The sequence below is a fragment of the Plectropomus leopardus genome, chromosome 2 (genome assembly GCF_008729295.1).
Source record: "Plectropomus leopardus isolate mb chromosome 2, YSFRI_Pleo_2.0, whole genome shotgun sequence".
NCBI lineage: Eukaryota > Metazoa > Chordata > Actinopteri > Perciformes > Serranidae > Plectropomus > Plectropomus leopardus.
In genome coordinates, this window is record NC_056464.1 from 31,809,788 (window position 1) to 31,834,125 (window position 24,338).

The window sequence follows — 24,338 nt, forward strand, 5'->3', positions numbered from 1 at the left end:
TCCAACCAGCTTTGTATCAAAACAATGTAGGTAGTATGTGTTAATGAACTGTGGTAAAAGTCCCTCCATCTAACCAGTGACTAGAGATCCCTCTCACCCACCAATGAAACTTCGGTTGATGACGTATGTTATGTTGTGGCTGAGTTTCGCCGTCTTTCGGGCTGTTGCTCTAACTACAGGCTGTGCTTCCATGTTTACATATCGTCTGCCACCAGTGCCGTCACCACGGACACACAGAGCCTACAGGTGATCGAGAGACTTACCCGCCCCTCTCTCTATCTGCCTGTCTTAAACTCGGACTGAAATCCCATCAAACGGTAAAACTAAGCACTGCTGACTGATTAACAAGATAATTTTACTGCACTGCCTATTTCTAACCTAAAATGTTTTCAGAAACATATTTTAGTTTCGCATTAAGCTGTAATAGCGAGAGTTTGTCGGCAGGCCAAGATTCTGTTACTAAGTTGCATATTTCTCACATTAAAGGTTTTCAGGAAAAACTTTGTAGCTTACCGTTTAACTGCCGCCATTGTTTCACACAAACCAGTCCACTTAACCTGGCCCACCAGCACTTATTGGTTTGATAAGGCGCAGGTCATTGTGGTAGTTGTAGTCAGTGTTGTTTCTATAGAGCAAAAGCATTCTTATTTTTCTCCGGTCATGAAACACCAATTTAGTATTAGTATTTTTGTATTTCTACTGCAGAGACCAAGTGCTTTCTTTACATCAGTAAAATACTTCTTTAACAGCTGTGTCCACATGTTCAGGTGCTATGTTTTTTGGCTTTTGCCTTTTTTAGAGACAGGACAGCTGTAGCATGGAAGGGGGAGAGAGAGGGGATAACATGCAGTAAAGGAATCGAACCCACAGCCGCTGCAGCGAGGACACAGCCTGTGTACATGGGACGCCAGTTCTACCAACTGAGCTACTGGGCGCCCCACACCTAGTCTTTTTTAGGTGACTGTATATAGAGAACAGTATGTTTGTAATTGCAAGAACTTAATAATAGATTAATATATACTTTAATGATGGATGAGTCTAATTGATTCTTAGTCCAATTCTCCTCATAGTGTAAGGAAAAAAATAATGGAAACAATTGTGCATCAAAATCGATGAAGAATTGTCCTTTCATCACATCAAAGCGCACTCAGTGGAAATCAAATCGTGAGAAACTTCAGCATTCCCACAGTTTGTGCTCCCAGCCACATAGGACAGATGTTGCCTCTACTGAAGCAGCTGACAAGATATTGGTCAGAATTGATCAGACAGAAACGCTATGTGACTACTTAACACTCCCGAGCAGTCAGAATTCCCCTAATTGCTTCATTGATGCTGTTCTCTCACACAGAACATGAGCCTGGCATTTACCGTCACCAGAAAAGAAAGTGAAACCCAGGAGATTGTCATAATGAGTATTCCCTTTTCTTCTTTATACTTTCACAATAAAACATTAGATAAACACCTACAGTTTATTTACGTTTGTCGTTTTAAAAAGCAGGTAAGTTTGCATGTTGCCATCTCTGATTAGATGTACAACATAACTGTGCTAAGCTACAGATATTTGCACCAATAATCATTTATATCACACTAAATGTGTAAATGGACATGAGAAAAAGATTTAAAGGGATCATATACTTTTTTATACTTTGCGTCCCATACAGAGTGCTGCAGGGATGACGTTTAATTGTAGACTGACGTGGAAGTGTGTTTCGCCCTGGTTCCCTCATCAAAAAGCCTAGGGGATTTTTCCATTAGATTTTGGATTATTGCATAAAATTTGGGCTCTGTGGCAAACAAAAGTTATTTTTAAAGCATAATTACAATCAGAGACACGGAAAACACAGAAACACACACCTGTCAGAGCAGACGAAGCCTTTTCAGGAGGAGTCTCACACAGAAGGTGAATACCCATGTTTAACAGACAGTATGAGGAAAATTAAGTCATTTTTAGCATTAAAAGCAAGTAAACATGCTGAAGTAGGAATCCAAAATACAAGTATGAACCTCAAATTTGGCATACAAAAATCATCTTCAAAAATGATTCTGTGGACAAAGTATTTTCTCTTCTGTAGCCCTGCTAACATTATAGAAAATATATTTTCTGATGTGTTATTAAAACCTTTATAAGGACACCCTTTGTATTTCCATATCTGTCCTGGAGCAGGAACAATTTTCATTTCATGAAATTATTAACACTTGATTGTGACACAGGGCTGTCTTGGGGTTGCTCCCACCATGTGTTATGTCAGCAGAGCCTGGCAAAGCTTGGCTGTGGCCTCTATCCGCTGCATGCAGCATCTCGGGCCAGAGGCAGTTTCCACGGGAGGATGGGTTCCCAGATCTCTTCATCATCTAGAGCGTGCTAGACATGTGTGTAATGGTCTCTCTCATGCCTCACTGCAGACTGTCTTCAGTCTGCAAAAACTACATACAGAGTTAGATGGCGGGGGGTTGACTAACGCTCTTCCACAATTCCCGACAGGTCCAGTGGCCTTTTCACAAACAGACGCCCAGACTGCACACGCAGGTTGGAGGCACTTAAGCACAAACACGAGCACCCGCGTGCACGCACACAAGTGCACCAGCAGAAAGGGGAAACACACGAGCAGAGTTTGTTTGCAGTTTCTCTGCACTGTTTGGCATTTGTCAACTTCAGTGTCAGACTGACAATCACTATAGGTCAAACCAAATTGTCTGTTGTCTAAGGTGTCTTGAAAACAAGCTTGCCTAAATAATTACTCACTCAACCAAACTCCATCTGCCTGAGGAGAAACACTGAGTTGTTTCATGTTCAGAGAGGTTATGATACATCCGATTTCATGAACCAAATGTCACTGTGACAAAAAAAAAAGAGCTATAAAAGGATTTAACTTCTCTCTGCACCCTGGTCAATCTGACATTACAGCATCTTGACAATCGATCTGTGCTGCTCAGCCAAGCTGCTTGATAAGAAGTGCTCAGACTTCCCACAGACAGCTGATTATGTTTTGTGGGCACAGCCTGGCCTTTCCCCTGTCTGACTGTCTATTACAGCAGCAATCTGTAAGCAGCTATAATCACCTGTGTAGGTGTTACGGGTATGATAAGGATGAAAAGAGCATAGCTAAGCCACCAAAGACCAACCCTAGCCATCAAAGATCAATATGTCATCTTGTCCAATAATAAACCGCATTGACTATTTGCCCGTCAACAGATATATCAGGGCAGAGTGTGACATGGAGCTGTAGAGATGAATTCACATCTGCAATCATGTCCACATCAGAAGTATCTGATTCCTTGATAAGGTTGGTTTTTAAAAAAAAAAAAAAAACTGTATGCGTTTTATCATTTTTGTTTTTTTATTCTTTCAGTAATACAAGGGCAGAGCTTACAATGCAATCAAACAGTTCACTGATCTGTAAATGCGGCCATGAAAATATTAAATCAAGCTGGTGTAACTCAATATCTAATCAATACACTTCCATTTTTTCACAGTCAGATTAGCACATGCCAAAGATCACCACGGCTACAGGCAGGGCATCGACACACTGTGATGCTATTTGCATTCAATCCAGTGACATTTTTCAGTGGAAGAATAGTGGTGTGTTATGAATGCGTCTTTTCTTTGCTTGGAATCTTATTCAGCACTCACATGTACTCAGACCAGGGCGAAGCAACATTCCTCTACAGCTGCAACAAACCACTACTTTAATTAGTGATTATTCTAATGCTTTTTTTCCTGCATGAAGTAATTAATCTTCCCGTCTATATGATATCAGGAAATAGTGAAAAATGCTGATCACATTTTCCTAGCAACAAACAGTCCATCATTTCTATTATATAGTATATTATTAATTTACTAATCAATTCAGATCTATATTTTTCAAATTTAGTGTCACATGGTTTTAGTTTGCTGCATACTACAAGTAAAGTACACAGGAAGTTTAGTCAGTCATCATTATGAGGAAATTACCAGTTTCTGACCCAGAAAATCTGTTGAGGTCTGACATATTTAAGTCTCTGCAATCATAAAGTCATAAAGCTGAAAATAATTCCCTCTGAGAATAACAGCAAGCAGGCGGGCATCTGACTATCACTTAGTATAACATCAAATGCTCTCTGTCCACCCTGAATCAGTTAAATAAGCATCTGTTACCACATGTAAACAAACAATTACCTACTCAAGATTAGATTGAAGAAATAACCAGAGCTGCACACTGATACGGTCATATACCGTATATCCCTGTGAAATTCCAGAAAGGTATGACAGAAAAAAAATAGATACTTGAAACTTCCTATATTCCTATATTTTTTCTACAAAAAAAAAGTTTTATTTTGTGATATTTACTGGAAATGACATAATATACTAAGTAGGCTGTGATGCTCATTTACTAAAACCTTTCAACTCCCTGGCACTCTCGCTCCAGCCAGCTGCCACCTTATTTAGTTTTTTGTAGTAAAATTGGAAAGTATCACACAGAAAATTCCTCATTTCAACTGTACAAATCAGGTGTTCCTCGTCCATTGCAGTGCTTGCAAAGCGAGCGACAAGAATAGATGGAAACAAAGGTTCAGCTCACAATGGCTTGTTGCGCAAAGCTGCTTTGCTCTGGTCAGTTAGGACATTGTAGTTGAAAACAATGCAATGAAAATGATTTTTTCACGTACACTCGCAAGACATTCAATTAGGACCAATATTTCAAATAAAATAAATTATTATTTTATTTGAAATATAACCTATAAGCACAAGAAGCCCTTTCAATAAAAAGTATAAATCTACTTGCCTTGATGATGTTGATATAGACTGTTTAGCATTTTTAAGCTCAACAGACACACAGTGATTGTCTGGAATTTCTCCTATTGATCTGGGACACTGAAATCTTCCAGAAACAGTGTAGTTAAACCTGTTAAACCTGTTGTAGCAAGTAAAGTTGTGTTTTTGCAATGCAATGTATTTACTGCAGTGTTAAATGTTAAAACATCCCCCCTCTCCACACTGCTACATTGATATAAATCAATAATGTATGACGTTCAGAGCATTTTGTGACAAAGTGTTGTAATCTGTGTTTATGTATGGTGAGCCCACTTCACAACAGCGTGCTTTGTCAACTTCTACCTCATTTTTCAAAACAACATTTATAACACTGCTCAGAAACACTGCTCACTGCTGATTTTGAAAAAGTGTGGAAGGGAACAATGCAGTGCTGTGCCATGTTGTTCATAACAACGAAAGTCTAAAATTACCCTATTATTTTCCTGATTAACTAATTAATGGATTGGTCTACACAATATCTGAAAATAGTAAAACATGTCCATCACAATTTCCAATAGCCCTAAATTGTTTGTTTTGTTCAAAACAAAAGTCCAATACACCCACCTACCCATCTATCCATCCATCCATTCGCTTATCCAGGGCCGGGAAGCAACAGTCCAAAAGTGAAATGTTTTGCATTTACTGTCATAAAAGACTAACCAGCAAATATTTTGAGGACGTGTCTGTGATTTTTTGCTTAAAAATAAACTAGCAAACCCTTTATCTATTCTAGAAATGTTTGCTGACATTTTGATTATCAACTAATTGATTCATCACCAAACTATTCTAGCCTTATTGAAACCAAGCTGCAGGGACTAATGGAATAAGAAGGAGCAGCCACAGTGAGCTGTGAGATAAAGAGCTGGAGGCGACAGCCTGAACACCTCCAATATTCTTAGTGATGTAACTAAAACTCTTTTTCCCACATTAACCATATTAGCTCCCCTATTAGCATTGGGTTTAAATCTGAACTGTTGTCAAAACCAGAAACCATCTTGCAATGGGGTCATTCCAGCCTCTACAGTGATTTGTGATTTAAAGCAGGGCTGGCCAATGGGCCCTTCACTATGGCGTACTTGCTTGGACAGCACAAATCTTTTAAATCGGCCTTCATTGTGATCTCAACTCAACACCTGCAAAGTTTCATGAATGCATTCATGGCTATGATGCTATTGCATTGACAAAATCTGTCTACAAACAGACAGAAATATAAACACCCGGCCAAATACTCAAAATGCCACCAAGACCACATTTTGCAACAATGACACACACAAAGCAGCTCACAAAGTGAAAACAATATCAGCCTACTTGACATTTTTCTGGCTGATAAACATACCTCCTTCACTGTCCTCTTGTCAGTAAACTCTCCTTACTCATGTCACGTTGTAAGTGAAATCTGATTACTGCTACACTGTGCTGAAACTCTGCTGCTGCTGCTTTATAAAGCAGACACTTAACTGTACAGCTGTCATCCGACTACGTATTGCTAAAAAAAAAAGCAAAAGGATGGGGATCACAGTTGGCAAGTAATGTAATTAGTGTATGCCCAAAAACAGTGCAACACTGCTAACACTGATTGCCGTGGCAAGCCTACTGGTAACTTCTGAGAGAAAAAAAATTCTCGTTTCATCTATAATGTTTAACAATGCCAAAACGATTGTCACCATAAATGGTGTTGGCTCAGTAATTATCTGCATTTTTCACATATAATATCAGTCTCAAAGATAAAGTAAAAACATGTAGCAAAAGGTGATCAGACAAGTCATAAATCAAAAATACAACTGTTAAATAATTCTAATTTTTGCGTAAAAATAACCTACTGATGATTGAAGAAAAAGTATAAAGCTTTGTATGTTCTTTTATACTTCATTTGAATTATTCAACTTGCAGTATTATTTATTGATGTATTCAGTTATATGTTTGATTTGCTGGGTTAACTCGGGCTCCATTTTGTCAGTTTCAAGGCTCCATGTGAACTTTACATTCATGAAATTAATTAAATTATGGTATTAGTGTACACAAGCCCAAGCCCAAGCAATGTGCAGTGTAGCTGTGTGTTTGTCAGTCATACCGCCAGCTGCTATGCAGGATCAGCTGGAATGTAATTGGTCCAGATGTTTCTGATGTAATTCCCAACTTCAGAAAATACATTTTAAAGTGATGCCACAGCTCCAGTATCTTCTTAAATCGGAGACTTTGAATCCTCATCAGGAGTGACAGAATCATTCATTCTGAAGGAGAGCATTTTATTTGATATTTTGTGCTATCAGAAACAGTTTTTAAAATGCGGATGTGTTCATTCACAAATTCACAATGCAGTGCATCTCCTGAAGTGCCTAAGTAAACCACTTAAAGCCATTGTGAACGGTGCTACAGTGTTTTGAAATTGATTCTGCCTTTCACAGAAGCGGTTGGCTAAGATACAGTGTAGGGCTGTCACATATATTTATAATTGGAATTACCATTTCAATGTGAATTCAAACATAATATTCAGTCAATGAACCAGGCCTTGTCCACCAGCAGGGGATATTCATAAAAGTCTGTGTCACCTTTTATGAACTTTCAAGAAGTAATAAGTGGATGTTGGAATCAACGCTATAGATGGAAAAACTGTAGATAAAGGCTGCTTGCCAGCATTTGCCTGCAGAAACATTCAGTTTTGTAAACGAATGCTAAAAGAGCATGTTCACTGAACATGCTCACTTATTGTAAACTGGACATATCTTTTTGCAACAAAAGAATCTGAGTGCTGTTAACTCTTGCAAGAGTGTGTTTAATCTAAGCCAGCCAATCTAGCAAGGTACTATGAGCAACCATGGACGCATTCAACTAAAAGTCATCAGATGACACTGTCATTTATGAACCCAAAACACTGGTACTAGTGAAGTCAGTTCATATGAATATGAGTTTTATTATCAGTACAGATCTCAATGAAAAAAAAGACACTTTCATGCAAATTGTGGCTACCAGGTCTGAAAAAAATAGTCTAAATGTCAACCACATCAGCAACGAATTTGAAACCAGCCATTGAAATCTGTACTTGAAAAATTTCCTTTTTGGGGACTGTGAACTCAACATTAAAAATTGTGAACTATGAACATGACCTCGTTCATTTGGATGTGTGTGAAGTGAATACTGGGCTAGCACTTTTTAAATGTGAACTTGCAAAACACTGGTAATGTCACAAAAACAACAAAAGTGACGTCCGTTGTTAGTGGCCTGATAATCACAATGACTATTTCACTTGAAATTACAAAAAAAATAAAAGGAGTGATTCAGGGGTCTGGAACCAGGCAAACCTGGTAACTCTGGTGAGGCAGCTGATGAACTAAACATCTTTTCTATATTACAAATTGGGATTAGCCTACGTGGGTTATGTGTGATTAACATTATAAATTAGTCTGCTTTCATTCACACTTGCTTTTGCTGTCCTTTTCCTTGTTCCATGGATTATCAACACCAACAAAACTACACACCACACAAGGCAGCTGTCCCTTTTTAAAAAAATTTAAAAAATTAAATCAACACTTAATTCTTTGCTGTAAAAATTTGCTTTCTGTTGACAGCAAGTTGAGCCATGAGGGAATACAGACCGCTTTGACACTGTTTGTTCTAACAGAAACACACGTCCATTGAGGTGGAGAAATGTCCCTACTTCCAAACAGATATGCATAGTTAATATATGTAAACACACAGCCTGTAAGACACACATGCACATATGTGTTCAAACCAACACACCCACACACATACAGACAAACACAAGAGTGTCTGGCTTGTGAAGAAAACTGACAGATGGTAGAAGGTCTGGATTTGGATTCTGGATGGACGTTTGTCAAGTCTTGAAGATACAGAAATGTTGTTATGTCTGATATGCAGGGAGAATCAGTTGCTTATGTTTGCTGAGATGAGATCAAAAGTAAAGAAAAATATAATTATAGAGTAAAACAATATAATGATACAGGAACACACTACACGCAGTGTGCAGAAATCCTACAGAAGAGGCCAATACCTGCCACCAGTAATTTGTCTCTCTAATGCACAACAGAACAAAAAGAAAGAAAACACCTCTCACTAAGGATAACAAGAAATGTAATTAAGAATTGTTTCTGATTTCATTATTATTTAAATCACATCCATTCTTTTAACTCTGCGAAACCTCAGAGACATATTTGTCAGCTATTCTTACAGTTGGTATTACAAAGTGTCTGTCTTGCGGCCTCGTGCGTTGTCAGAACTTTTTCAGACAAATGAGTCACCATAAATCAACACTTACTCCTCCTGCAGCAACATTGCAGCAAGTTGAAAATCAAGTCATAATTAAGATAGTGTGCTATTTTAGACTATCTTTGTACCTTGCATTCAATGTGTGTCATATCAGGAATTTATCCAGATATGACTGAATCTGATTACATTTACACCACATGTGTCTCCAGTGTCCTTTTTTCAGACCAAATTAAAAGCAGACACTCGGTCTCGTCTTGACTCCAGCCACAAGTGTCTTGAATATTAATGACCTTTCACTGTGGTAACAATGCGTACCAAACCACCTACACCTGGGCTGCTTTTACTCCTTTACTTTCATGTGTGAGTTCAGCATTTCGGCCACTGCCATCTTGGTTTTTTGGAGTCAGAAATGACTATATTTAGATGAGAGGATGGTGCTGTGGAGGAGTAAGGAATGGATCTGACTGGAGGAGGAGGACACTTTTGGCAGACAGACTGTGACAAAAGAGGCCCCTCCTTTAAATATGCATATCTTTGAACCTTAATAAAATGTAATCAGGAGAGTTATATATATATATATACATTAACCCCCTCAACAGTTGTCATGAAGGTTGAAATTAGCTATAGAGACAAAAACTGTTTTTGAACCAAGCTGTAAACATGTTTATTTCTGCTGTAAATGTTGGCATTTTAACATGGGAGTCTATGGGGATTTACTCTGTTTCGGGGCCAGACTTAAGTGGCCATCTGATGAACTGCAGATTTAAGGATTTCTGTTCTGGCTTCAGTTTTTCGGCCTCTGTAGTTGCTGCTTGGGTCAAGCACTATATGAGTGAAATCAGATCCAAGATGTAAAGAGGGTCACACTGAGTTCAGAGATAACACTTGGATGGTATTTCATTGGTTCATCCGTTATGTCAAAGCAGAATGGCTGGCACGTTACTTTTAACATAAAAACCTTAATCTTACGAAGTTTCAGGATGGCATGACCTGTACATAAAACAAATCTAATACAAAGTTTTAATTCATAGGAAAGACTTAATTATCATACTAACTACTGTTGTCCTGTGCATATGCAGCGTATGCAGATGTAATTGGATGTAAGTGATTGGAGGACAGAAAAGGCAAATTAGGTTTGTTGACATTTAGAAACATTTTCACCAGTTTCTTCACTAGAAAGCACAGATAAGTTGAATCCTCAACTTTAAAATGTTCTGCTGGGTTTGTGTCTTGATCACATTCTTTAAAAAATGCAAATCTATGGAAACTGTCTCAAAGTTATATTTTTAATGTATGTGCTTATATCTATTTTTTAATACCCAGCATTTGGTGGGATCTAGATTTTTTTTCCTCCTATTTTAAGTTTAAAGGGCTCATAGTATCACAGTAATGCATACATTTATCAAAAGGAGTTTTGTCTCTTTTGGTGCACAAGAAAAATATTTGTATTCCCCCTGTGGAAAAGTAGTTGTCTGGAACAATTTATTCAGAAATCACATATGCAAACATTGTAAACAGGAAGAGATGGAAACATAATATCAGCCCCAAGGTTAATTTGAGTTGTGTCCTTTGCCATCAGGTCTATAAGCAAAGTGATGCGTCTTCATTATAAGAGGCAAACCGGTCTGCCCAGTTGATATTACAACAATAAACTTTGCAAATTATTGTTAAGCTTTATTTAGTAAATGCAAAACATGAGCTGAGGTTTTCATGGCAAGCTGATGTTCACAAATCAACCTAAATAAGGCAAGTCAGGAGAGAAATAATACCTGAAACTGGTTAAGATAAATCTGAAGGGTTGCAATATTTGAGGAAAGCTTAAAAAAGAAATACCACTACACAAATACGGATTCCTACACTTCCACCAAGGCATTGTCATGATGTTGCTCCTGGGAAACAAATACAGCACTCAACAAGGTCAGACACCCCCACGGATACTAATTGTCTTCACTGGTGGAAAGGATCAGCAAACTTTCTGTTGCTGCCATTGCAGTGAACAGTCAGTTCAATGTCTGCACGGTTAGTACAGCTAACAACTGACACAGAGCCGTTAAACAGTCCCAACAAACTCATACCATCATGAAACGGCTAAATTCTGCCATTAAACCTGTTAGGTAGCGTTAGCCATGTAATGCTTATAGTTAGCCCTGTCATTGTATGTGTGCATGGTGGGCACATTCTCTACATCCCCCATTTGAAACTCACACTCCCGCAGCAGTAGTGTCATGATAAACAGAAGCCACTTTCACACTACCTGTTAAAGTCAGGAATATCACACCATTATCACACCATTATGCCATCTCACCATTCTGTATTAACGGAACGGATGTAGTAAGAGCCCCAAAAGGAGGTCTATGTAAAACGGAAAGCCAAAAGGACGTGACCATGGGTTGCATGGGTGTGACATTTGCATTACGACGACTACACTGAGGGAGAGACAGACGTTGTTTGGGACTCAAGAGAACCCTCTGAACAACGTCAATCACACTGCCCCCACAGGAGCAGGGCGTTATTAAAATGGAAATAATCGATTCAGGATTTTATGAATCGATAATGAATTGGCAAAATGCACATAGCAATGCATTGCTGAATCGATTTTTTTACCCAGCCTTACCCAGCATGCCTCATTTGATTGCGGAATGCCGTAATGCTGTGTGTAATCACACACTGAAGCAGAATGATGCCGCCGTCGTTTGGTTCTGTGTAAAAGTGCAAGGGCGGTGTAAAGAGGCTTAACCTCGTTGTGGTTCTATTTTGCAATCTTTGTGTGAAAACGGCTACAGATTGAGAGAGAGAGGGGCAAGGAGACGCTGAGTCACTCTGCGTCAGTCAACAGTAAAAAAAGATTTCAGTTAACTCTCATGGGAAACATTCTCAATTAGTTCTTTCCGGATCATTTTGTTTTTTAACTACAAGTCACTAACACACAAAGAAAAACACTTTTTTTAATCTGGTCACAACTGGTAGACTTTTGCAGCTGTTTCAGGGGTCACATGCGAAAAGACTGGGAACCACTGACTTTAAAACATGAACACAAATCAACAGCCAATGCTGATACAGGGAGTCAAACTGCCCAACACCATCACAGGTCCACAAGACCTGCAGAAAATCGCTCTGCCACATATCCAGCCATCAAATTTCGCCCATTCTGTGAAATTATGAAATTTTGGGGGGTCTGATTTTGGATTTGGCCAAATCAGGAAGGAAAAAAAAACACCTTCCACAAAATACCCCTCTGATGTGTTTGAATGAAATAAGGTCACGCCGAAGCTTCTCTGGCGGTTAAAGAACAACGGGATACCAAGTGTAATAATTTCCGACTCATCAAAATCAGCAGAGACAGATCAATACTACAACTCTATATTAAAAATGAAAAAAAGGAGAAACAAAGTGTTGGCTTAATAGCTGCACAATCAGACAGTCAGCATTTTTTTTAATGGTGTAGTTGGAGGACAGACAGGGCAGAGGAGGTTGGATAAAAAAGCATGGCATAGGAAAATACAGAAAATGGAAAAAATATCACCTCCCTGAACTGAGCAGGATTATTATCTGCAGCTCCAACAATGACTTACAGTACTCTGGCCAAAATGGCTCTCATTTCAAAATTACAGAGTAACAATGCCCTTTACTATTTTTCCATGTCTGCTCCGGCTTCCCCTTTTTTGAAGCAATAATGATACAGTTTTCAGCTTTCTGAAGAATGTAGTAAGTTCTTATTGTGCTTATACTGAACCCTATATATAAACTTATCAATAATTGTTCTCTAAACGCTGTAAATGATACACCTTTGTCACTAAACTACATAGTACATGGCAAATCACTCTCGCTCACAATTCTCAACATGCCACTCTCTTGTATATTATGGCACATGTACTTTGAGGAAAAAAACAGTCTTAAATGGCTTCATAGTGAAGCAGTCGATGTGAACAGCCCTATTGTCAGTAGCTCACTGAATGAGAGGGTTTGGTTGGAGTGAGATGCCTCGATGGGCTGATACTAGTTTATCTTGATTTAGCTGTCATTCCCCCAAATGAGCTGCTAAATCAATTGTGACACAGAGCCGTCATTCTACTGTGTCACTGGAAGGTTTATAGGGGAATAAAAAACATCAGAACAAGGTGAGATGAAGCATGAAATTTCATAAGATGATCTCGTTTTTTCCTTGTTTAAAGAATTCACCATACAACAAACGCAACAAGGTTAAAATTCAAAGAAATTAACAGATATTAATTGATTGACTACCATAAAAGAAACCACATTGCCGCCTCTGCAATTTGTCAGGTTGATCCAGAGTCACTAAAGGTGTAGGCAACCACAATGATGAAATGCAATAAACAGGGCAACTAATTTTCAGCCGAGCAGTGATGAAACACAGTGTAAAGAAAATGAATAAGTGCCATATAAAATAAAACCACTCATGCTAGATTTCAGGGACTGTCAAACTTTAAATTCCTTTTTAACATACGGAAAAAACATGGACAGAAATAAAACACAATCCTGAAGCAAGATTAATGCCCTATTCTGCAAGTGGATTTAATTCTTTTACCCCTGATCTAATTCTGTCTGAGTCTAAATTCTAAATTAACATGAAAAGCATGCATTTAAATTAGAAGATTTGATTAAGTTTTCTATAGCTCTGCTTAGGTTATTGCTTCATTCCAAACGAGACCGAGCCCAGCGGCGAAAAGATAAAATGCTGCTCAAATAAGATGTTTTGAAAAGCTGACAAGGAGATGGTTCTCACGGAAAACTTGTAATGAACATAATGTTCGATACAATATACTTCAAAAATTCATAGATAGCTCTTCAGTACAAATGGTTGGACTTGAATGTGATTGTTAAAGACAAACCAAATATTGATTTTTCTTTCTTTTCTAGACCTGAAATCAGTTGTAAGTTCTGTCTCTGTTGCCAAAGAGAGAACAGAGCTTTGTCTGAGGTTTTAAAATACAATATAGGGCTGCAAAATTAATCTAATATTGATCACGGCTTCCCAAGATTAAAGGAACATGATCGACCACTAAAATCTTTCGTTAATGTTGCATAGGGCAAAACAAAAATCATCCGTTCATGAAGCATCATCAATCACTGTTTGCAAGTATTTTGTATTAAAGAGAGAACAAGTCACATGCAAAGAGAGATTTGTGTCTGAGCCACAAAGCAACACTATTAACTTGTCAAACTACCTGAAAAACATCTTTAACTGCAGTACAATGAATGCATGAGGGCCAAGAAGAGTAACAATCCAGGACTGTTCATTAGGAGTGCCATTCTCTTCTGTTCAGTTATTCACTGCACCACACTCTCAGAACCCAGAGTCAACTAAGCGGCACAGACAGAGCAGCAGAAGACCCTGACACAGTGATAGTGAAACTTAAACGTTGATTGCGCTTAAAACTTTGCATTCCCTTGCCTGTGTAGCAGCTGCTTATCCATCAGTCTGATCAGTTGTGATTGCAACTAGGGCCATATAACAATATGAATTTTTTCTTATCATGTTGAAAATTACATGGTATTATCTTGAACAATATGACACGGCACACCTCTATTCCCCACTGTCTCTCTTTCTGCCTGTTGGCCTCCGGCTGTTTACAGACCTGTAACTTCTCCGTCAAACACAAGAAAATGCAGTGTCTTTCAGCTTAGCTGCCTGATCTAGAGACTAGAGACCAGAGACCAGAGACTGAGCTCTGGTGGTGCATGCTGTGCACTACATACAATGAGTATATAGAAAGAGGAGCACCTGCATTTATCACAGTATTGAAAAACATACCTTCAGCATGTCTAAACCAAATGGTATACTGTTATAACATGATACCGCCCAAGCCTACACCCCAGCCTCATCAGCTACCGCCACACATAGATTCTAATTCTGTGAGATGCACTGACATCACTATCCTCACCTCACTGAATCCTGTCCAGTCCAGGGTCAACATCCATCATAGCACTCCCATCACCGTGTCAATCTTGCTCTTGAAGACAGACTGAAATAATAACCAATGCAATTGCAAGCCATGAAGTGGCCAAACATTTGTGTCCTATAAAAACTGTTTTTATTTGGTTGTATTTTGCTAATTTGCGGGAATGCTGCAGAATGTGAAAGCAATGCTTTGTTGATTTAATTTTGAGGAAAAAGCTCCAGTGCAATTTGATTTATATTTTGCCTCTAAGAGATGCACTGTGATTAAGGGCAAGTCTTATTTTGATACAAAGATTTGTACATTATTAGGATGGCATCACAACATTAAAGTGAAAGAAGTGCTCTGTTTTATGAAATGTTAAAGTTCAATATAAATAGTTTGCATCTAAAATCAACTGTTATTTCAATATTTAACAAAATAATAGTGATTATCATTCTGGCTGAATTTAGGCAGCCCTAGTTCACTAACTGATCACACTAACCTAACATTTACTTATTTTACCAAACAGGTCTGAAGCTAAAATGTTTACAGGAGCAGAGGATCACCTGGGGGAAAATAACCATTAACTCACTAAAAGAGATTGCAACAAAGCAGATGGTGAGCACCTCTGGGAGAGAGGGATATGGTGGAGCTTTGACCACAAAACAGCTGCAGAATGGATCGGCTCGCTCACTCAAGGAATCATGAAAGAAACTGTCAACTGCTAATGATATCGGCCATATCCCTCACAGTGCGCTGCGTGGACGGGTTTCCGCCTTACACGTATACTTTGACTGAGATTGAAACTGATAGCTTTTACCTTACAAGCTGTCCTGTCATTGCAGCGTTACTATAAATTGATGTTTTCAGGGGTACACACGCTGAGAAATGAGTCACTGTCGTAGCAAATGCAGCACTAAAAGCAAACATTAGCCACCTCAGACTGTGATTTTGCTGTTTAAAAGGATGTGTCAACTATAGTTTTTCCTTTTTATACCCAAAAATGTGTTTTCCTTCCCTATATCCATCAAGTAAAGATGCAGCATGTTTTTCAAAAAAGACAGTAAGAATATCTGCTTAAATCTGATATATCCTGGTTCATTGTATTAAATCACAACACTTGGAATAATAGCCAGTATATTCATAATTGCTAATCTGTCTAAAAAATGAATTATTCAACACTGTGGTTCATTATTTACACGCTTTTACCAGGAATGTTATCATGTTACAAAATCCCACATGATTTCATGAGAAAAATAAAGCTCAGCGATGGCAGCTCAGGGCAATCTCTAATCATCTATTCATAATCTATGGCGTTTATCCAGCACTAAATATTATTTGCTTTGCTTTTTGTTGACAGTTTGAAGCACTTAACCCATGAGAGTTGAGACCAGTTTAACTGCCTAACATTAATTACAGCAGAGTCATGTGAGAGCAGCGTACTAACAGTAGCAGCACGGGTCTGGATTTTAGAAAATCACGTAGGTTTTGAGTTTGTTTCTGAGACCTTTATAAATAGCTAAATGATGATACCATTGCAAGAAACTTGAGAAGGCTCCTACACAATGTGAAGGCACATAAATAATACCTCGGGGGGTCAGCTTCTGAGTCTCTCCAATGTGAAACTTAAAAACAAGAGTATGAACTAAGGGGTGAGAGAAAATGTCAAAATGAGTGGGATGCTGAAGGCTTGTGTGCTCTTGCATGAAAAATCATTTTCTTCTACTTTTCTTCCTCTAAATGGATCTTTTTTTTTTGTACTTGTCCGTAGTCCCCTTTACTACTGAAACTAGCCACTTCAGTGAATGTGAGATGCTTTGTCCAGCCAGCAGTAAATTGTAATGTCAGAACAAGGAGCTACCAAAATGCTTTCCAGTGAGCATTAAAGGCTAGAACGCTCTGAGCTTCTTATTCCTGGGTCACTGCATCTCTATTGTGCTACTCATGTGCACCATGGAATCAAACAAATGAAATATATAAATAAATGCTTTTTCTTTCCACTGAGCAAGAGCCAAACTTTTGTGCAGCAAAGGAAATCCCTGTCAGGATATCCTGCTGATGTACTAGTCAAGAGGGACGGACCTGGTAGTACAATCTGTGTCGGAGGTGATGCGTGTCAACTTGATGAACGCATCTGCTCTGCAAATGAATAATGTAGTCATCTGACATATCTTGTCTGTGATCATGAATTATCTTTTCCCCAACAGCTTGTCACAGTGGCTCCCACTTCTTGGAGAACTACACTAAAATGTTCTTGAGCTGCAGCTCCTGGTCCCCGTGTTACCATTACATAAGGTTGGAGTAAAATATTCATCAAGCTGCTCTGGACCACATCTGTATGCAGCTGAGTGCTGAGGAAACACTTTTGTGTAAACCTGCTAACTACACCAGGGTGGCTGCTGCTGGGTTTAAAGTGGTTTGCGTGCAAATGTGCTTGATTGCTTTTGTGTATGCGTGTGTTTTTGTACGTGAAGTGTCTCTATGCATGTGTGAGTGATACAGCTTTGCACAAGGTAAGTGTGTGTGCTTGTGAAAGCGTACAGTAATGCGCATGTCTACATGTCTAAGAGTCTGCCCGTCTTCATCAGTATGCTGAGTTTGTACTCATGTGCATGCATTGCCTCCATTTAAAGCAAACATTTATGTCTAGCCGCAGTGCGAGTAGACATGGTTTGCCCTCTTCTCTCTGCATGCTACATCATGCAGCAAATGATGTCTTGCTGGCGCAGGGTGTATTATGAGATGGTTGTAAAGTTAGATTGGTTACCTTCCGGGGCCATCAGCAGGTCCATCAGGACCAGGAGAACCAGCTGGTATCCGGCTGACCCGGGGATCCCCAGGATGCCATAACTCAAGACCCCACCTAAATGACCGCACACCGCTCTCCATTAAAGGTTTACTGTTTAATCTATATAACTGACCAGACGGCTTTACATCACGTCCGGAGCCTTTTCTCTTTTCTGATTGTTCTAATGACCGTTATTCAATTAGAGTGGATGCTGATAGATCAGTGACTACCTTGGAAAGTGTTTGATTTTCAATACAGCGGCTGAGAAACCCATCGTGATAGTAACTGAGGATGAGCGGGTAAAATCTCACCGTGTTGATCTACTCAGCCTGCTTTCTGACTGAAGCCGCTGTCTTAACCTCCAGCTGTCTGAGAGTAAAAAGGCAGGAAAGGGAAATGCTAATATATACATTGAGGATAAAGAGAGAAGATATCAGAGAAATCTAAATTAAATATGCAAGGACACCACTTACTTGCATTAATGAAGAGAGAATGAGCGCTGCGCTAATGACGGAGGATTTAAGGCTTCCATATGAGAGAGGGATCAAGAGCACGCTGCTGGAGAGGCTCATTACTGTGGCCCACACCGATTCCTACCTGTGTGAGCATGCATTTAAGCATATTTAATGTGTGAGAGACAGGAAGAAATAAAGAGTTCATGCACAGGGCTTTGCATACTCGACTATGTGTTTATCAACAGACACATACAAAGCACACCATTGCATAGAGGTACAAATAAGCTGCAGAAAGGAATAGCATACATATATTTCAATGTATAAAAGATGAACCATACTGGGTTCTGTCACACTGGGTTCAGTCCCGTTAACACCCGGGGCATCAGCAAGCACAATACATCCCATGTGGTTTGTAACAAGCTGGAATCGGGGAGCTTATCAAAATATACATATACTGCAAGCTTTTGCTGAGGGGCATAGATTAACTAAAAAACGCATTAAAAACTAAATAAAAGTCTTGTATCTCGCCTAAGTCTGAGGTTGTACCAAAATATGATTTTTCCAAATTGACTCATCAGTTTGGGCTGATGCTGATTATATTTAGTGAGGCAGTACCTTTTTTTAGGTTTAAAATTTTACGTTATATCACAATGAAATATGACTAATGCTGTAGTAGGGGTAGGCGAGACGTCGATCACACTCATATTGCGGCTTGTTCTATGTGGGATGTAGTAAATTATTATATTGCAAACATCAAGTACAAATTGTCAAGTTATTTTTTTAAGCTGTCGACATGAGAGTCACTCTGGCATTTCACACATCTCACTCACTCACATGACTTTCTCCCTCACACTGACACAAAAAGAAAAACACTTAAATACACACTCCCCCGTCCATCCAGACTTCTCTCCCAGGCAGAGTCGGGCAGTCCTATCTGCTCACTAAGCATGCATACCCCAGAAATTACAAAACGGCCCTGCCTCCCCTTGTGTCAAAGGCAGTGTCAATGTTCACAACTTCTATAAGAGAATCACACAGGACTATCCCTCTGGTCACAAAAAGAGAAAAGAAACACCATGAGAATTAAATGCAGAGACAGCAATCCAGAAAACAGTTTCCGCTCCAGGTTTGATGTTGGCAAATAACAGTAACATTAAGCTGATGTGGTGGCTCAGCAGTGCATCTCTTGGTCTGTCTGTCCCTGCCACCTCTAGCGCTGTTTTCTGTGAATGTGTGGCAAAAATATAAGTGAAATACAACTATTTAGTATGTCTGATAACTGCGAACGGTCAACAGTGTTTACTGTATAAACCGCAGCTTGATAAGGAAAACCACATCTTGCCTGACCATACGTTAATATGCGTATGCACAAAATCAAACTCACAACTCTGACACCCTGTCCTGACAGCAAGTGGGCAACCGACTGTGGCGCCACATCACATTACAGATGCTCTCTGTCCTCCATCTCTGTTGTCACGTAAACAGATCACGTACCTCTCAGCTTTAAGCCCAGAAACTTCAGCCTGGAGACATAACCACTGAAAAGCTGCGTAATATTTACTTTCCTTATTGTTTATATTCAAGATCATACTGCTGTGGGTGTAGATATCATTGTTGTTGCTACCATACTATATCATACCCACATCTCAACTTTGTAAAACAAGCTAGCTCACCAGCACGCTCTGTTGAGAATCCAACACAACACTGACAAGAAACATCCAGCTGTCTGAGGATCTCCTTACGGCCAGATGTCAGCTTCTTTAGGTTTTTGTAATGAACTGAGGAGGTGTTTTATAGATAACTCTTCATATCAACTTTGCAAATCAGATGTTCCACGTCCACACTGCAATAGAAAATCAAATTGGTTTCGTTGCTGACTCTTGCTTGCATGACATTCAGTTGAAGCACGGTGTGAGAGGAGCAGTCCAGACAACATATGGATATTACAGCATATTTTAAATGATGATGACACAATGATAGTCCCTCTAGTGAAAATTTGGTTACAACTCTGACTAATGCAAGATGGAAAGCAAAGCATTCACAATGACTTTTGATTAAATATAGAACTGAAAATGTTTAAAAGAGTTTTAAAGGAGGGAGGATAGTAGTGGGAGCACTGGGGTGTCAGGCGTGACTGTGTTCGCCATTTGAAGTGCATCCCACTACAAGACAAAGAGAGCCTGAAACTCTGTATGTCAAAATCTCAGCCCACACCAAGTAAAATGCAGCCAAAGAAGAACCAATATTGTTCCACTGTTGTAACGTTCCAACAAAAAATATTAATGAGTATAAACAAGACTGCTTAATGCAGACATATGTTGCAAAAAATGATAGAATCATCATACTGGTGTGATTGCATGCATCAGAGGGTTAAATGAAGCATTTATCAAGCTCCTTAAAAGGAGATTTCTAAATATCACTATAAATATTAAAATATCCCAATATTATTTATAGGACATACTGACCAGCCCTGCTGGCCATGCTGTAGTATTAATGGCCTTCACCCAGTAGCACTATGGTGCACCACACAGCCACCCCACACTGAGCTCCCACAGTGCTACAGCTGATGTTTGAAGTCTCATGTTTTACTCCAAGACAACATGGTTATCATCAGTGATATGAAAACACCAGATTCCAACAGTCAATTAAAGAAGACACATCCTGATCAGTAATAACATCCCACCACACTGCTGAGCATCTCCTCAGCATTGTTTTGGCAAAGATGGAACAGTGATGATCACACTGGAAGGCAATAGAGGATGCATTGCCAGAGTCTGGTCTGGTTCAAGAGCAGTCTAGCAGCTGAGGGCACTGCAGGAGTGAGCAGAAATGAGGATGAAAAAAAGAGCATGCATCACGCTGCTCCACCTTTTTTTTCCAATCACCTATGAATGGAACTAATAATTATTTTTATGACTGACCTATCAACCTGTTTTTCAATCAAATCAGTTTTGGTCTACAATAGTGAAAAACTGCCATTATGGTTTCTCACAAAACCCTGACACATGCATTACTAAACGGCGACACACAAAACTGATATCACAGAACTGGCAGCGACAAAAGCCACCTGCCGCATCGTCTCAAGTCACCTGTGTCTCAGACAAAAACTGCACATAAGCACATTGCAAAGACTACAACCGACAGCCAACTAGCACGCAGATTCTGCATCTGTGTGCTAGTGGTCCAGCATAATTCAGTACTATATAGTTCACAATCTTTTCACAGATTTCCAGCAAATATTTGTATATGTATAATGTGTTTGTAAACAAATATTTGATTTAAATTTACCCAGACTTTAAGAAAGTCAGCCAGTACATTTAAATGATGTTAGAAAAAGTCTAATTATTGATAGTCTGCCTAAAACTGGACTTTTCTAAATACATGAAATCACGTTAGTCCAACTGAAATCATACTAAATCGAATTTCTAGAAGGTAATCTCACATGTATATGCCTCAACCAGATTTCCAGCAAATATTTGTATATGTATAATGTGTTTGTAAACAAATATTTGATTTAAATTTACCCAGACTTTAAGAAAGTCAGCCAGTACATTTAAATGATGTTAGAAAAAGTCTAATTATTGATAGTCTGCCTAAAACTGGACTTTTCTAAATACATGAAATCACGTTAGTCCAACTGAAATCATACTAAATCGAATTTCTAGAAGGTAATCTCACATGTATATGCCTCAACCAGATTTGAACTGGCCTAGACATCCTGCGCACTTTCCATAGTCTCCAAGAAGATGGACATCATAAATTCATAGAGGAAAGCTTGGAAAAACAAAAGAAGAAGTAGAAGGGAAGAAATCAAAAAAAGACGATTGTAAAAAGTAAAGGGTAGAGTACATACAGACTGCACCACGTCAAAAGGTTATCCATATTTTTACTGTTCAACAGGAAGCCCATTTGTCGCTTGTTTGGTATGTGACATAATAGGTCAACCAGCAGAAGGTCCAATAGGAACTAGCTGAAAGGGGGCATATCATCACCTACCATGGCGGAGTCAGACATACTTCTGTCAATAAATTGATTCTCCCCCAGGGCTTATAGGACAGTAGTCCAATTGAATGGCCTAATGGAGCTATAACCATAGCTTGACAAAACTCTGCATTTAAACGTACTGACAGAATCAGCTGCATGGATAGTTTTGTGACTGAGCCACCAGCGGACGTTTCTGTACTTCTCAGCAAAACAAGAGGGAATATTGTTTGGATTAGGCATGAATTTTCATGTGAGATCAAGGTAAGAGTATACTTTAGAGTTGGGATTTGTAATCAGTTTTTTAGTGAGAAACAGAACACAATAGATCTGAGATGCATTTTGATGTTGGTTTTGAAGTCTGAGTGTTATCTGAGGAAGAATTTCTCATTTTAATTACCACAATATTTAAATACGCCACTACCTCGCTGGTCCCAATGCAAGTGATTTGAGTAATATCTGTGCTTAAATGTGTAATTGCCCATAAAACAATTTCAAACACATGACGGTACTTCATAAAAGTAATCCCTTTTCAAGTTTAAAAAAAAACTATTATTTTGCAGTGAGTCGAGCAGTAAATAGCAATCACACCTTCAGTAAAGTAGAAAGAGCTATTACGCTTGCCATGGCTGGCTGCATAGAAAATAAAATATGTGTTAAATAATTCATCAAATGTTCAAATGTACATGACCAGAACATATTCTTTCAATGTAAGCAGATGTGAACATGGAACTGATTGGAAGGCAGGCTATCGGGTAAAAATGAAATCAAGCAGTCTCCTATTAATCACTTCTGTGTTGTGACAGGCAATACCGCTCACTGCCTAGCAACCAACTCCTGCAGGGCAACAGTCAGAGAGAAGAGATTTACCAATCTTATCTTCTCTCGAAAGTGTCCATTGTGTGGCAGCAGATCTCTAACACATATTGTTGTCTCACACTGTTCTGCAGCTCCTGTTGTTTTTCAGCCAGTGTTATTAATAATTTAAACAAACATACATGAGGATCAATAAAGCAAAAAAACATCACAAATCATAGGTATAAGTGTCATACAGTATTCATCAGCAACTCTTGTTCTTTGCTCTGTGCACGTCCTACATACTAAGAGGTGGAAAATCACAAAATAAGTAAGTATTGTCTTACCTTAAACAGGCGCAGTATGTTGGCCACCATGATGGAGACGGAGCTGGAGGAGGCTCCGATGACGCCGACCACCCTCTCAGGTTTAGTGATGATTGGTGCTCCCCCGCCCAGACATTTGACGTCTGTCCCGTCCTTCTCGATCAAAGCTTGCACGAAGGTGAGCGACTGCTCCAAGGCGTGAGTGTCCCTGGAACAGGTGTCCAGGATGCGCGCCCCCAGAGTGATGTTAGGCAGCAAATTATTGTCATTATTGATGCGGTCAAGGGCGAAGAGCATGGCCTCCAGTCTGTGTATACCCTTCTCCTTCTTCAGCTCCCCACATGGCTTGCCATCGTGGCCCCTGGCATGTACTGGGAAAAGCCCACCTAAGGAGATATCGCCGTCGATGCGGATGGAGTTCAAATGTGTGTGTCCCGGCCCTTTGGGTTTGGCAGCCTGAGCGGCCTTCAGGGAGCTGTAGAGAAGCAGCAGCAGCAGCGGCACAATCAGGCTGTTTCGTTGACAGCCGGTCCGATCCGGTCTGCACGCCGGGGGTTGAAACATGACCGCGGCCCGAGCACACATCCACGCCGTGCAACCAGACCCAGCAATCAGAAAACAACAGAAGCCAGGTATTATTTTATGACGGCCAGAGGGTTAATTGCAATACCTCTTGAAGCAGTTGGCACAGAAAAGGCTTCCTCTCATGTCTCTGCTCTCTCCCAGGCATTCAATTAATGTAGAATATGAGCTTGGCTATTTCACAGGATGTAATCCTGTTCTCTTCTCCTCTTTCACTCCCTCACTCCAACATCTGACCACAGTGGTGGGCAGCTGCTCCTGCGTCTGTTGTTATTCACAGACTCGCCTATGGAGATCCTTCACTTGGGGCATTAGGAAGAACAAAGGTGAACGATAAGCTTTTTTCTCTCCGTCTATCCCCCTCGCTCTCTCTCTGTGTCTCTTTCCTCTCCACCTCAATCAGAAGTTTTTAATCTCCCCTGTTCCCCTGGGCAGGGATTTGGTATATGTCAGAGCCCTCAGGCCTGCTTAGGTCCACAGGCTTCAGAGTGAATT

The 24,338-nt window shown here is 39.6% G+C and overlaps 1 protein-coding gene across 1 annotated transcript in view; it reads right to left on the reverse strand.

Annotated features, from left to right (window-relative positions):
- LOC121949544 (metabotropic glutamate receptor 4-like) overlaps positions 1-24,092 on the reverse strand; it is a 237,373-nt gene extending 213,281 nt beyond the window's left edge. The window contains exon 1 of the mRNA XM_042495264.1: positions 23,283-24,092. Coding sequence (XP_042351198.1) covers positions 23,283-23,846 — 564 coding nt within the window. The 5' untranslated portion in view covers positions 23,847-24,092. The remainder of the gene's footprint in view (positions 1-23,282) is intronic.
- Positions 24,093-24,338: the final 246 nt, after the last annotated feature.